This window comes from Corvus hawaiiensis, chromosome 2 (assembly GCF_020740725.1).
Source record: "Corvus hawaiiensis isolate bCorHaw1 chromosome 2, bCorHaw1.pri.cur, whole genome shotgun sequence".
Taxonomy (NCBI): Eukaryota; Metazoa; Chordata; class Aves; order Passeriformes; family Corvidae; genus Corvus; species Corvus hawaiiensis.
In genome coordinates this window covers 112157540-112171179 of record NC_063214.1, presented here as the reverse complement: position 1 = coordinate 112171179, position 13640 = coordinate 112157540, and the positions used below count along the sequence as shown (strand labels likewise).

At 45.0% G+C, this 13640-nt stretch overlaps 1 protein-coding gene across 2 annotated transcripts; it reads left to right on the top strand.

The window, feature by feature from the left end:
* The first annotated feature begins 9797 nt into the window (after positions 1–9797).
* NR0B1 (nuclear receptor subfamily 0 group B member 1) lies at positions 9798–12655 on the top strand. 2 transcript variants are annotated; one of them, XM_048288543.1, is made up of 3 exons: positions 9798–10555; positions 12114–12206; positions 12295–12655. In XM_048288543.1, exons 1-3 carry the CDS (start codon positions 9994–9996, stop codon positions 12312–12314), a joined length of 675 nt encoding a protein of 224 aa, XP_048144500.1. In that variant the 5' UTR covers positions 9798–9993; the 3' UTR covers positions 12315–12655. The 2 variants fall into 2 exon arrangements, with proteins under 2 accessions (XP_048144500.1, XP_048144490.1); XM_048288533.1 differs by having other exon boundaries at positions 9808–10555; positions 12114–12655.
* The last annotated feature ends 985 nt before the right edge of the window (positions 12656–13640 follow it).

The window sequence follows — 13640 nt, the reverse complement described above, 5'->3', positions numbered from 1 at the left end:
AGCTGAATCTGGAAAATAGTAACACAGTGCTAATTTTATACAGTAAGAGTGACAAAAACCTGGATAAACAATGAGTAGACTGGTGGCCTTTAATGTCTTGGACTGAATTTTCAAACTGAGATTGAATGGTTTCCTGCTGAGGCACAGAGCTGAGCAGAAGTTGTACTTCAGTCAGCAACAGCTCCTTCCGTGTTTAACAGTGCCCTCAGGAAATCAGAAAGGGGAATTGATGGTCCTCCTCAGCCTCAAAGTCTGAGTCACAGCCCAGCCAAGGATGCTGTCTGGCTGCAGCTCGGACAGATTAAGATGTGAGCACTTCCCACTGTACTTTGGGCTATCAATGACTGCAAGTACACCAAATGTACCAACAGAACTGCTGGGTCACTCCCTAATCCGGCTGTGTGGAAAAGATCTAGGTGAGAAAAATCCTTTCTTTAAAGAGGGTAAGCTAACATGATTATTTCAACAAAACTGAAGATGCAGTCTGTCTTGTCTGCCAGCAGACAGCAGAACAGAATGCCAAGTGATTTCCCTGTTAGCTACAGAATGGGTAGAAAATTTAGAAACCTGGTGAATGGTGATGGGAGCAAAGAATGCAAAGAACTGCAGAAGTTATTTGAAGAGCATAAGTATTTGAGATACAGATTATAGATGAAGCTGTAAATTAAATATGTACCTTTCAAACTCATGTTTGAAGAATAGTAAAAACCAAAGAAATACTTTTTAATACCATTACACAAATTATATATATATAATAGATATATTATATATAATTATATAATATATATTATTATATTATATGTATATAATATATATTATATACATACATATTATTATATATATTTTTTATATAATATATATTAATATATATAATAATGAGAAATTATATCACTGATTCACCAGACGACAGTATTTTTAAATATCCAACTTGTGTGAAATATGTATGAATTAAAACCTATGGAAAGATGTATGGATTTTTAAAACCTGCACATTGATATTCAGATAAAATATATGCTAAATTATAGGACTATTTGAATGTAAATTTGTATTAGCAGAATGTCCTATGATATCAGTCACAAATGACAGTGTATTTGTGAACTCACCAGTCTCAGACAATTAGAGGCAGTAACATACAGAACTTTAAGCTTAAAAATTGGTGCAATGGATACATAGTATCCTCCTGCCACTGTAGAGCTGGAATGTGTTTTATTCTTTAAGCCACAACCTTGAACAGTATCTCGCTTAATTGAGCTTTTTGCCTGTTACCCATTTGTTATTCTGTATCAGAATGTATTCTTCAAAGTAAGTAACTGAAAGCTATTTCTACACTAATATTTTATAACACACTTCCCTTATTCGTGTCATCAGCAAGAGCACAGATCAATTTCGCATGGTATTTAAAAGAATAATTTAAAACCAAAGCTTGCTACAAGCCCTCTCCTAACACCTAATTTTTTCAACTGTCAAGCTTTAGGGTTTTACCTTCCTGAGGGAGCAGTTCCACTTGGTGGCTGAGAGGTGTTGCAGCGGGGATTACTGCAACATGCGTAAGACAGCGAGGCCCGTGGAAAAATAGGGACTGATTCTTGGTAGATGTTTTTCAGAGATGTTTATTTTCCAGCCACATGGCCGGGGTGCAGCCCAAGAACTGTGTCCATCATGGGACCAGCAGGGTCCTTCCCGGGCAGGGGAACACAAAACAACCAATGAGGAACAAGGTTGACCGGGGAGTAGGGAAACTCCGTAAGCCCTGCCTCTACTCCAGGGTCCCCCTCCCCCTGGACCCCACACCAGGCTAGAGGAACCCCAACACTTCACCCTTTTGTTTTAACTAAAAGAGATTTAAAACTTAACATTGGAAAGAACTGGAAGAACATAAGATAACAATTTCAAAAGAAAACAAGCCACCCTCCTGAGTCTCTAAATGTCCAAACAGATTTTTTTTTTCTTCTGGAACATCTTAGTGCTGGCAGAAGGGAGACAGGACTCTCTGAGCATGCTTTGTGGGGAAACTGAGGCAGGAGAGGGTTTCTTCCATTTGTACCTGTTGGAACTCTAAACAACAATAGTTAATTTCTTCCCTCCCCTTTTTCATCCCCACCTTGGTATCGGAGAGGAATTGTGGGGAAAGGGAATTATATAGGGAAGCCATGGGGTGAAAAACAGATTAGGAATAAATTGGGGATGGGGTAAACTTAGGAAAGGGTTCATACTGGGTATAGGGTAAAAGGGGAAAGTAGGTTGCGGGTAGGGAAGTTGCTGGGATGGATATTGTTTATAATTTTGTGCATAACGGCTGCCTTTGACTGGAATACCTCCAGGCCCAGTAACATTTGCTGCTTGAAAACCCTTCTTTCCTTGCACTATATAAAATTGTACAGCTTCTCCATCTCCTACACTTTGCAGGTAATTTTTAGGGTTATTCCTTTTAATGGCAGTTCTATGGATGAATAAATCTTCTCCTGTATCATCTTGTGTTATAAATCCATAGTTGTTTTTTACATTGTACCATTTCACAATTCCTGTGATTTTCGTTGCTACAACTTCTCCTATCACCTGCTTGCGTGTTCGTCATGGGTGCTGGTCCTGCGCGGCCGCTGCCTTGCCGACTCCAAAGTCTCTGTCAGGCCCCCGCATTGTTGTTGCTCCGCACTCTCTGATCGGTGCTGCTTCGGCGTGTGTCTGGGCTCTGCGCGGCCCCGCGTTGCCATCGCTGCCGGCCCCGCGCCCTGTGAGCGGTTCCGCTCCGCAAACTCCACGCTGCTTTGAGAGGGGCCCCGTTTCGGCTCGGCGCTGCGCGGCTTCTCGTGTCGCTGTGGAAACAGCCGCTTCTCCCTCCGCAGGGCTCTCCGAGCCGTGTGCTCAGAGCGGGCTTCCACGCCGACCCCCGGTTCCTGGCTGCTCGTGGGTGCCGGCTCTCTGCTGCACATGGCCCACGGCACCCGCAGCGCCTGCGGCATCGCTCCCTCACTCGCGGTCGCGTGGCAGGGGACCCCGAGACAGGGATGGGGCCCGCGATAAGGTGTGCGTTCCCGAGGGGGCCGGGAGCATCCAGCGCAGGCACCTCCACCCACACGGGCACGGGAGATCCTGTGGCTGCAGTCACGCGCCCCTGGGATGGCTGCCGTATGGTTTCAGCCATGCGATGACGGTCATCTTCTGCCATAGAGGTAAAGGGACCATGCACGTGCTTCTCAAGAACTTCATTGATTATAGGAAGTGCACAGAGAAGTTCTATCATTACAGTATGTTTTGATTGAGCCATTACCTATCTATGATCTCGGTCCAAAAACTGAAGATACTAATTTTAGGAGGACTAACGTCAAAAAGTAAATCTCGAGAAACATAAGGGAAATTTTTGAAAAGCCAGTCAAAAAAATGTTCCAGATATCCTGGAGCAAGTTTCATGTTCTGCTGTGCCAGGATTTCTTTAATTTCTAGAGACATTTCCTTCTGTGGCTTAGACAGCCGCATTTCCCACGATTCTTCCATAGTCCAGAGAGAACAGCCAAACAGAAGGAAGAAGAGAAATCCAGAAAGTTTCTTTACTCACGAATGCTTGGGGATCTTCAAAATCTTGATAGTTTCAGCCGCTGACTCCAGGGAATCGTTATCCCCAGCATCTCCACCATTGTTGCAGCAGGGATTACTGCAACATGCATACGACAGCGAGGCCTGTGGAAAAATAGGGACTGATTCTTGATAGATGTTTTAGAGGTGTTTATTTTCCAGCCGCATGGCCAGGGTCTTGCCCAAGAACTGTAGCAATCACGGGACAAGCCAGGGTCCTCCCCGCGCAGGGGAACACAAAACAACCAATGGGGAACAAGGTTGACCAGGAGTAGGGAGTGGAATACTGGTTTGCAGCAGTATTTCCTACTCTTTCCCCATTGTCCTGAAAGGGTGGTAAGGCTACACCTTTCCACTGGCTCTGGCACCCATTTCAGCCATAGCTGAATTCAGTTCAGTTCAATTAGCAGAAAACCACATTTTTTTCCTTGATGTGTTTGTTTTTTGCTGCCTCACCAGGCACAATTCTGCTGTTTCACAAGTGTTCCAACTTCTCAGGTTGGGCAGAAACTTCAAAAGTATCACTGGGTAAAATAAAGCACAGAGAGCCCATTTCAAGGTATCTCATTTTTCTGCTACTTTTCTTGTACTGGCTGTTACAAAAATGCTGCCAGATTAGAAAGAAGATTTTGCTCACCAAAGAACAAGGTGTGTGCCAGAGCTGGGGCAAGGAAAGCAGTGTCAGCAACACTCCTGTGGGAGTCACCTCTCTGAGCTCCAGTGAGCTGCTAGATTGGCTGAGGAGGGCTTATGGGACTGCAACCTTAACCATTCCACACTGGCAGATATTTGGGAGCCCCATAAACCTGCTTTGGACCAAAATACAAGTTATTACTTGCCTCTAAACACTGAAACCCCAATAGCATATCTAAATATACAGTTTCGGATTGCTGAGGCCCACAGCTCTTTACAGATCCCAAAGATCAATTAATCTTTTTTTAATGGGAAATAACTGAGTGCCTTTCACTGCAAAAAGTTCACAAGACTGCTTCTTTCCCTGATTTTGCCGACCCCAAAACCTAATTAACCTACTCAGCATTTGCTGAGGGAAATTAGCATATGGGTACAAGAAAAAAAGGTCTGGGATATGCAAAGGCGTCCTTAAATTTGCTCTCTGCCAGTGGAAATATGACAGTGAAGTGTGTGGTCCAGTAAGAGTAAATTGAAATTGAGGATTGCTATTTTTGTATCCAAAATGTCATGGCCACATTTTACAAAGAACTGATCTGGCAACAACAACAATATATTCCCTTTTGCATGTTCTGGTTTGTTTAAGATATGTTAAAAGGCTGATTTTGCACCATTACAGTTTATACCGGATTAGACATCACTTGCTTTCAGGCAGCTGGCAGGAAGGTCTAAACCTGGGATAAGCTCTTTTTTATATACTTTGGCTAATTCCATAGAAGTGTCACCATATGCTCATCCTGCTCCAGACCAAGCACACTGTTGGGGTTTTAGGAGTTCTCCTGTTTTTTTTCTGTTAAAGGAATTTTTCCCATTCGTGTTGCTAGGGGGACAAATTGCTGGGTATTTAAGAAAAACAAAAGACCTGGCTACAGAGGTGGGGTGCATCTGATTGCTCTTTATCACTTGGGTTGGTGGGCAGTCAGTTCCCAGCGTTTGGACGGAGAGAGAGGCTGCTTCTTAGGCTGCTTTCCTCCTACCAGAGAAACCCCGGGATCCCAAGCCTGCCTTCCCTGCCCGGCTGGGAGCTGGGCTGCAGCCGCCCTGACCCCGCCACTGCTGCGAGCCTTTGCTACTCTGTAGCCCTGTCGTGCCCTGTCGCGCCCTGCCTGCCAAGATCTTCGAGGGGTTCCCACCACAGCTTCTGAATTTGGATACATCTTGTCTTCCACCCGGGATTTGTGCTCGTCCCTGCCGCTCCAGCCTGCTGTTCCCGAGGGTCTGGCCGGACACCGGGATTGGCTCCCCAGGGGTTTGTGAAGCCTTTGTCCCATCCCTTCCCGGGATCCCAGGGCACCAGAGCCGCGGGTTTCCCGAGCTCGCTCCGGAGCGCCCCCTGCAGCCGCGGGGGAACCATCGCACCTGCCCTGCTCACCGGGAGCCGCCAGCGCCCCTGCCGGCTGCGAGCGGAACTGCACCCGAGGGGAAAGGGCCTGACAGCCGAGAAGGCCGGGACTGGGTTTGTGATTGTTTGCTGTTACTGCCGTAGCTATTGTTGTTTGTTTGACTGGTTATACACATATAGATATATAATAGTAAAGAACTGTTATTCCTATTTCCCATATCTTTGCCTGAAAGCCCCCTTGATTTCAAAATTATAGTAACTCGGAGGGAAGAGGGTTGGTATCTGCCATTCCAAGGGAGGCTCCTGCCTTCCTTAGCAGACACCTGTCTTTCAAACCAAGACACACACACTGTTAGGTGAGCTGCTGGTGGGATACAGGAACACTGTCAAATCACAGCCTCAGGGAAGCTGGAACAGCTCTGGAAATTCTGGTCAGCATCTCTCAGCTGGGTCCATTTCAACTGTCTTTGCCTCAGGCTCTCAGTATGCTCCTCCTAAGGAATCCATTGCCCATCCAGGAAGGGGGCAGCAGTGCCATCAGGAGTATGTGGTACAACACATAGGTAGAACTACTTTTCCCTTAATCCCCACTTATTTCAAAAAACACCCCAGTAAAATAGGGGAAATATGAATGGTGGTCAATCTAACAAATGGATAGTCACAATGAGAAAAGCATGAAAAATACAAATATACTTCAATTCCAAAACCTTGTTTTAATAAAGCATTTATTTTTACAAAAGACATACTGCTAAACATATCCTTATAACAATATGCCACATTAAACTTTGTTTTTCTGTAGAGAAAATTTAACATCTCTTGAACTAATCACCAAATTGAGTCTATTTTACATCTGATCTTAAAATCAAATTTTATTTTTAAGCACTTATACTAAAAGGAAGAGTGTATATTTATAAGACATGAGGATCAAATTCTACACTGGAAAAAAAGGCTTGTCTCATCTAATGGTGCACTGAAGCACTGATGGCATAAAAACAAATGCTTATTTGGTCTTGTTCTGAAACTGAAGTCTTGCCCTCTGGCCAAGAACCAAATGTGCTACCAGATGAGTGATACAGAGACACTGAGCAGCAACATGAGAGAGAGGCTGTCAAGACTGCACTCTATCACCTTCATATCCAAGGCTTTGTCTGAGTTAAAAAAACCCTGTAACCACACACGCACACACAAAACCAACCCAAAACAGAAACAATCAAAGAAAGCCCCAAACAATACAAACAAGTAATCCTTTGTCTGGAAGCTTGTAAACCCATTCATGACTGTACCACAAGGAGCTTGGTAATACCCATGCAACACCAGATCTTCCAGCAGAAACCAGGCACTTCCACTTCATGCTAAAAGGATTTTCATGCGTTTTCCATCAAATAGTTAGGTGTCTGTGAGGGATTTTGTTTTCTTTTTGGTTGTGAATAGAATGCTTGTTGACTTTAATTTAGCTTAAATGCTATGGACAGGCAGAACTCAGATTTTTAAATAAAGACTATAAATTGCTAAATACCAACATGAAAAACACAAATAAATATTTATGAGACATTCATAATGTTTTAGCTGGGAAAGAGATTATCTAACCTGAATAAAATAAACTTCCATGTACATCAGAATACATTAAGAATTAAAATGAGAGAAATGAGTGCTTAAATGCACTTGTCAGAGAAGGAAGTACACTTATAACTACAGCAGTGTGATTTCTGGCACTGAGTAGTAAATCAAGTTTCAGTTTCAGTGTGGGATACACATTTTGTTATCAAAGACAAAGACTTTTTGTATAAGTCTGTTTAGAAAATGAAGAGTCAGAAAAATCATTATATAACAGAAGAATTGCATCTACATTTCAGACTTGTTTGAAAGAGAAATACCTTGAAAAATTAAAAACCTGCAACCAATATTGCTACATCAGGGAAAGAAAAATCTATTGTAGACTTGGTATAAAAGTTAAATATTTCCTTTGTCTATCGCCCTGTGTAAGCAGCATCCTCCCATAATAAGCAGAACACTCCCACAGCTGGAGTCCAAGGTCAAAGCTGCAAAGGCAATGATTCCAGTCTCAGCTGTACCATGCTTTCCCATAGATATTTTCCAAGTTAGACTCATAAAAAACACATCTAGATTCCACAGTCAGACTACTAATCTGTACTTCATAGGAGAAATGCTACTGAAGACAACTAAAAGCTTTGAGATGCTCTTTTTCTAAAAATTGGCAAGATTTACCTCTGAAGTAAGTGAACAACCCCTCCTCCCAAAAAAACTAAGAAGGAAAAAGACTAAAAAGGCTGAAAGAAACTATCTAAAACCCTAATGCTGAGGAAACACTGATGACTATAACAGGAAACAACCTAGAATGGCAAAGAAAAATTCTAGACAAATAAATGACTGTTTTCCCTTTACCAATTACACTATTCAAATGAAAAAATTGGTAATATTTGAAATTAATACATTTGTTTTGGATGTCTAACATCTTTTTTTTCTTAGAGGACGTTTGGTGAAACAACTGACCTATCAGCAAAGTGCAGACATCACTTAATTGGTGCAGTTCTCTGCTACTGCAAAGCCAGTAAAGGGCTTTCTCTTGCTAGGGTCTGTGGAAAAGAAAATGCATTTCACAGGTAAAACCAGAAGTATGATAATCTAGATTTTGGACAGTTTGCATTTGGAAACAAGGTTTAGTTGAGGCAGGTAGCCCATCAGTGTTTTATATAACTTTATAGAAAAGTGCCTTACAAAAAGCACAAGCCATTTGTAAAAGACTTTTGTAAAGAATATCCCCTCTGAGTCCAATTGTGAAGAAACACTTGGAAAAGACTATATGACTCTATGCTTGTGTAAGCTGATAGGGTAGGATTGACTTCACAGGGAACAGAAATTGCCAAGATGTAGCCCAAAATTATTTTGTTTCTACAAAATCCAAAGCACTCAATGGTATTTTCTTAAAAAAACATTCATAAGGTTATGGAAAGAAAATGCAGCTTTCCAAGGGTGATTTAATCTTCTCTTGGTAGAAGATATTAGTGGAGCAGGTACAGAATTTTGCTTAAAACCGGCTGCTTTCTCTAACTCTGTCAAGGCTCTTCCAGATCACATGAACCAGAAAATGTTTCTGTTTTAACCCATATGCAGCAGACAGAAGTAACTTTACTTTCTGTAGTGTTTATTTACTCCTCTTTGCTGCACCCACTTTTACTTAGCTTAGCTGAGAAGGTGCTTATTTTTCATTCAAAAGTCCACACTTGGACAATCACTATTCCCCTGTCCCTCCTGTGTAAACATCAAGGCCTGGAAGGATTATCTCCTTGCTTTGGAGTCCATATGTTACTCGGAGGAGATGGGTCACTGAAAGTATCTAAGAGGAAAGATTCATGGAGAAACAGAGCCTGAAGGGAAAATGAAAATATTTTAAATGCATGGATGGGACAACATGACATCAGAAAGATGGGCCATGTGTTGAAAGGCAGAGCAAGGGAATTATTAATGGGAGTGGTTCGGTGGGAGATCCCCGTGGGTGCTGCAGCGGCACCAGCCTCAGGGCACGCTGACAGAGCCTTGTTTGCACCCCTCACAGAGCACCCATTTGGGCAGGGACATGTCCGATCCTCTCTCCCCGCAGGGCAGCACTGAGGAGTTCAATTGGCACACAAGGCATCACTCCTTAGGGCAAGCACACACAAAAGTCCTCTGTGTCATTAGTGGTGTCACCTTTTACTTTCCTGCGGGAATTTAATTATTTGGACCAATTCAGCACTCCTTTCTTCACCAATACACATTTCTCTCTCCTCCCCCAGACCTCTCGGGTACTTGTGACGGCGGTGGGGCCGGTTGTCATTTCTCGGTGGGGTCCCGCGGGGATCGCGGGGGCGGGAGCTGCTCCCTACGGTGGCAAAACGAGAGAGCAGCGGGAGCTGCCCTGCCCTGCCCTGCCCTGCTCTGAGCATTCCGGCATAACATCAGCCAGACCCCCTCGGAAAGTGGGGCCGGGAAGGGGCATCCCGTGGCCTCGCGCTGGGCGAGTAGGGTGCAATTTGCCGCTCATCACGCCGCAGCCTGCGGACAGAGGTGCCCGGCTCGCCGGCTCCCCCCAGGTATCGCTGTCTCAGCTAAGGAGGAGGAGGGTTTGGTTTGTTTTTCATCCCCCCTCCTCTCCCCCGCCTCTTTTCCAGCCAGTAAAGAGTGTCTGCCCCTTTGAACCGCCGGTACGGCGCCTGCGGCTGCACACACACCCCCAGACACAGGCACACACCCCCGCCGGCTATAAATAAGTTAAAGAGCCGGGCAGAGGGCGAGCAGTGCGCGTCCGTCGGCGGGCCCAGGAGGCAGGGACCGCCCCGCCGAGCCTCCCAGGCGGCTCAGCCCGGCCCCCGGGCGCCGGACCCGCGGGTACCATGGCGTGCGTGGAGCGCTGCTGCCGCTGCTGCGCGGAGGGCCGGCGGCACAGCAGCATCCTCTACAGCATCCTCCGCAGCGAGGAGCGGGCGGTGCCGCCGGCCGGGCCGGCGCCCCAGGGCTGCCCGTGCGGGTCGCGGAGGCGGGTGGCCCTGCGGAGCCCGCAGGTGGCTTGCAAGGCGGCCTCGGCCGTGCTGGTGAAGACGCTGCGCTTCGTCCAGAACGTGCCCTGCTTCCAGGAGCTGCCGCTGGAGGAGCAGCTGCTGCTGGTCCGCAGCTGCTGGGCGCCGCTGCTGCTGCTGGGGCTGGCGCAGGACCGGGTGCAGCTGGAGACGGTGGAGAGCGCGGAGCCCAGCATGCTGCAGCGCATCCTCACCGCCCGGCAGCAGGGCGAGCAGCCCCCGCCGCGGGCACCGGCACCGGGCCGGCCGCAACACGGCCCTCACCTGCCCTCGGCCGGCGACATCCAGGCTATCAAGAGCTTCCTGGCCAAGTGCTGGAGCCTGGACATCAGCACCAAAGAGTACGCTTACCTCAAGGGGACGGTGCTCTTCAACCCGGGTGAGTGGCCGGGCGGGGCAGAGGGGTCTCTCTGCCACAGGGCAGCGGGGAGGGCGGAGAGACCCTCCTGTATCCCCAGGGGAGCGGGGCAGACCCGGGGCTTTCCTCAGGCTGAAAAAGGTGCTGGAGGAGAGGGACGCGGAACAAGGTTTCACCCTCTGCGCCCTCCTCAAGATCCCGGCCGCAGGCAGGAGGGGGTCCGGCAGAGGCTCGGTCTGGGGTCCTGAGGGCTGGCGCCCTCCACAGATGCTTTCCACGAACAAAGCGAATTCCAAGCGCCTGCCAGTTGATTAGGGAAAATTGGGAGTCAGCAGCGGCTCCTTGCTCGTTTCCCTCAGGGGAGCGGCGGGACCTCTGCTCCACCGCCCGAGGGCAGCGGGTCTGCCCGTGCCGAGCCCGGCGGTCTGCGCGCCCCGGGGAGCAAGGGAAGGCTCAGGGCTTCCACAACAAAGTGCTGTTTTGGCTTTTGGTGTAGCACTTATGATCGGGGTGTTTTTTGCCATTTCTCTTTGTGGAGACTCCCATGAACGCAGCTCTACCAAGGGACATATTATCATGTTGGTGACTTCGCCTGAAAGGTAGCTGTCAGGCTGGATATGGCACTTCCCAAGTATGGCAGTGCCCTGTTAAAGTGGGACAGGGCTCTTCCAGCACTCCCACAGCCAAACTGTTAGTTATTGATGGTTAGGTTCCTACAGTAGTACTTTGCATTTACCATCCTGCTCCTGTAGCTTTGCTTCCTATACAGGTAAGAGAGAAAAAGTTACAATGGTGAAGCTTATGTTACACAAGGCAAATTTGGAAGCTGGTCTAATGTAAAATGATAGAGGCATTGTTCTGGTAGAAAAAAATTTATTCTCTGAAAGGGTGGTCAGGCTTTGGAAGAGGCTGCCCAGGGAAGTGGTTGAATCACCATCCCTGAAACTGTTCAAAAATATAGCTGTGTTGCTCAGGAACATGGTTTAGTGGTGGACCTGGTAGTGTTAGGTTAGTGGTTGGACTCGCTGAATTTGGAGGTCTTTTCCACCCAAAATGATTCTGTGGTCACATATAGCCCTAATTCTGCACCTTCCATCTTTCAGTATCCTTACTATGGTTCATTGGGAAACTTCTGTTGTATGTTGGAGTCAGTACTTCTTGCCACTTATAAACTGGAGTAGAAACAGTTGTCAAAAGAAGCCTTAAATGTGAACAATGCATTTTTGTAGAAGTGAAAAACTGAAAAAGTTAATTTTATTGTCTTCTCCACTGTAATGGTGTTTTGGAGAGCATTCTTCAATCAAAGTTTTAATCAGCTAATTTGTTTAGCACTTAAGTGAATGTTGATGAACATTCATATTTAAGGTTTGTGAAGAAGAGTATGATATGATAAGAATTTGACGTGCCCAATAAAATTTGGCATGTTGACTTTGCATACAAGAAGTCCTCTAGCAATTTAATTTCCTTCTTTCCTTGTGTGATAATTACAATCTGTGGGCTGTTAGGAGTTGTTCTGTAAGAATAATGTTGTTTTATAAACAAAAATTATGTAAACGAAATAATTTGATTTCCTTTTCAGATCTACCTGGACTGCAGTGTACACAGTACATTGAAGGGCTGCAGAGGGAAGCACAACAAGCTCTAAAGGAACATGTCAGACTCGTTCACAGAGGTGATGAAGCCAGATTTGCCAAGCTGAATGTTGTTCTCTCCTTGTTAAGATCTATTAATGCTAATGTGGTTGCTGAATTATTCTTCAGGCCCATCATTGGAGCGGTGAACATGGATGACATGCTTTTGGAAATGCTTTGTGCAAAATTATAAAGGTGTGTAAAATAATGAAAATAAGTCCAGTGCAAAGGAAGCCACAGAGCAGGATAGTGTAAAGTATTGTAAATAAACTAACTTATTGTTTTTACATAGATAGTATTTTTGTATTCCATAATAAAATATTCTTCAAGTTCTGAAATTAATTTTTATTAAACACGGTGGTTTTGGAATAAGGTTATGATCATCAAAACAAACTTTAAGGTTGTAGAGAATGTTCATATCCAAAGCTGACTGGCTATTCTTTTACCATGTCTCTGAATAAAGAACATATTTACTATATTGTACTCTCAAGGTGAGTAATCCCTGCTTTTTCAAAATAAGCAGTCTTACTGCGATTCTTACTACTATTGACTTTACAGAATCAGAGTCTATGAAGGTTATTAAATATTCACCTAAGGTTTTCTTCCATATGGGGAAGATGTATTAGGAGTATTTTAGGCTTAATGAACCTTAAAGTAGCTTCATCAACTCTAGTATTTGCAGTAAAACATTCCATTCAACATACTCTGGGCTCCAGGAAAATAAAATAAATCTGTTCCCCAAAACAACAAGCAAATAAAAACCACCTCTAAAAATAAGCAAACAGTCAATGCTGATTAGGGTCAGGAGAACTAGCAGGGTGGACTTCACACTTATTTCAATAGCTGCTAACTGGGATTTCAATAGTCAGATTCTTCAGACTACTTATTCCTGTAGAAAAACAAAATTATTATGCTGAAACATGAGGTACCACTGGTACATCCATCACAGTTTGTCAGATCATGTGATGATGTCTTAATTAAGCATTGAGCTTAAACTTTTTTTTTTTTTTTTTGTCTTGGACTGGATCCTTTCTCCCAAAGTCATTGTGTTTTCATTGGAAAAATACTGTTTTAAAAATAAAATCAGAAAGGGAAAATCAGTGATTTAAGGGGATTTGTTTAATGGATTTCCTTTCTTTGCATGCAGTTTTCTAGCTTTTCCTCAGGGGAATATTGGTAAAGAAATAGAAAGTGAAGTGTGACAGTGTTCCCAAAGTAAAAGGTATCAGTAACTCCATGTATTGTTCAGACATATATTAACCACTAGCAACAGGTGGTTTTTGAAACACAATTAATAAAGTTGAAGGAGTTGCTCTCCTTAATAGGGGGTGTGCAGGGGAGAGAGGAGGGAGTTTGAAGAGCTTTCTTTTGCTGCCACCTTGCACAGAGGATAATCACAGGTCCTACACTAAGGTAAGGAGCAGGGACACTTTTGTTGGCTTGTACCTACCCAGATAGAACTTAAGGGAAGCAGA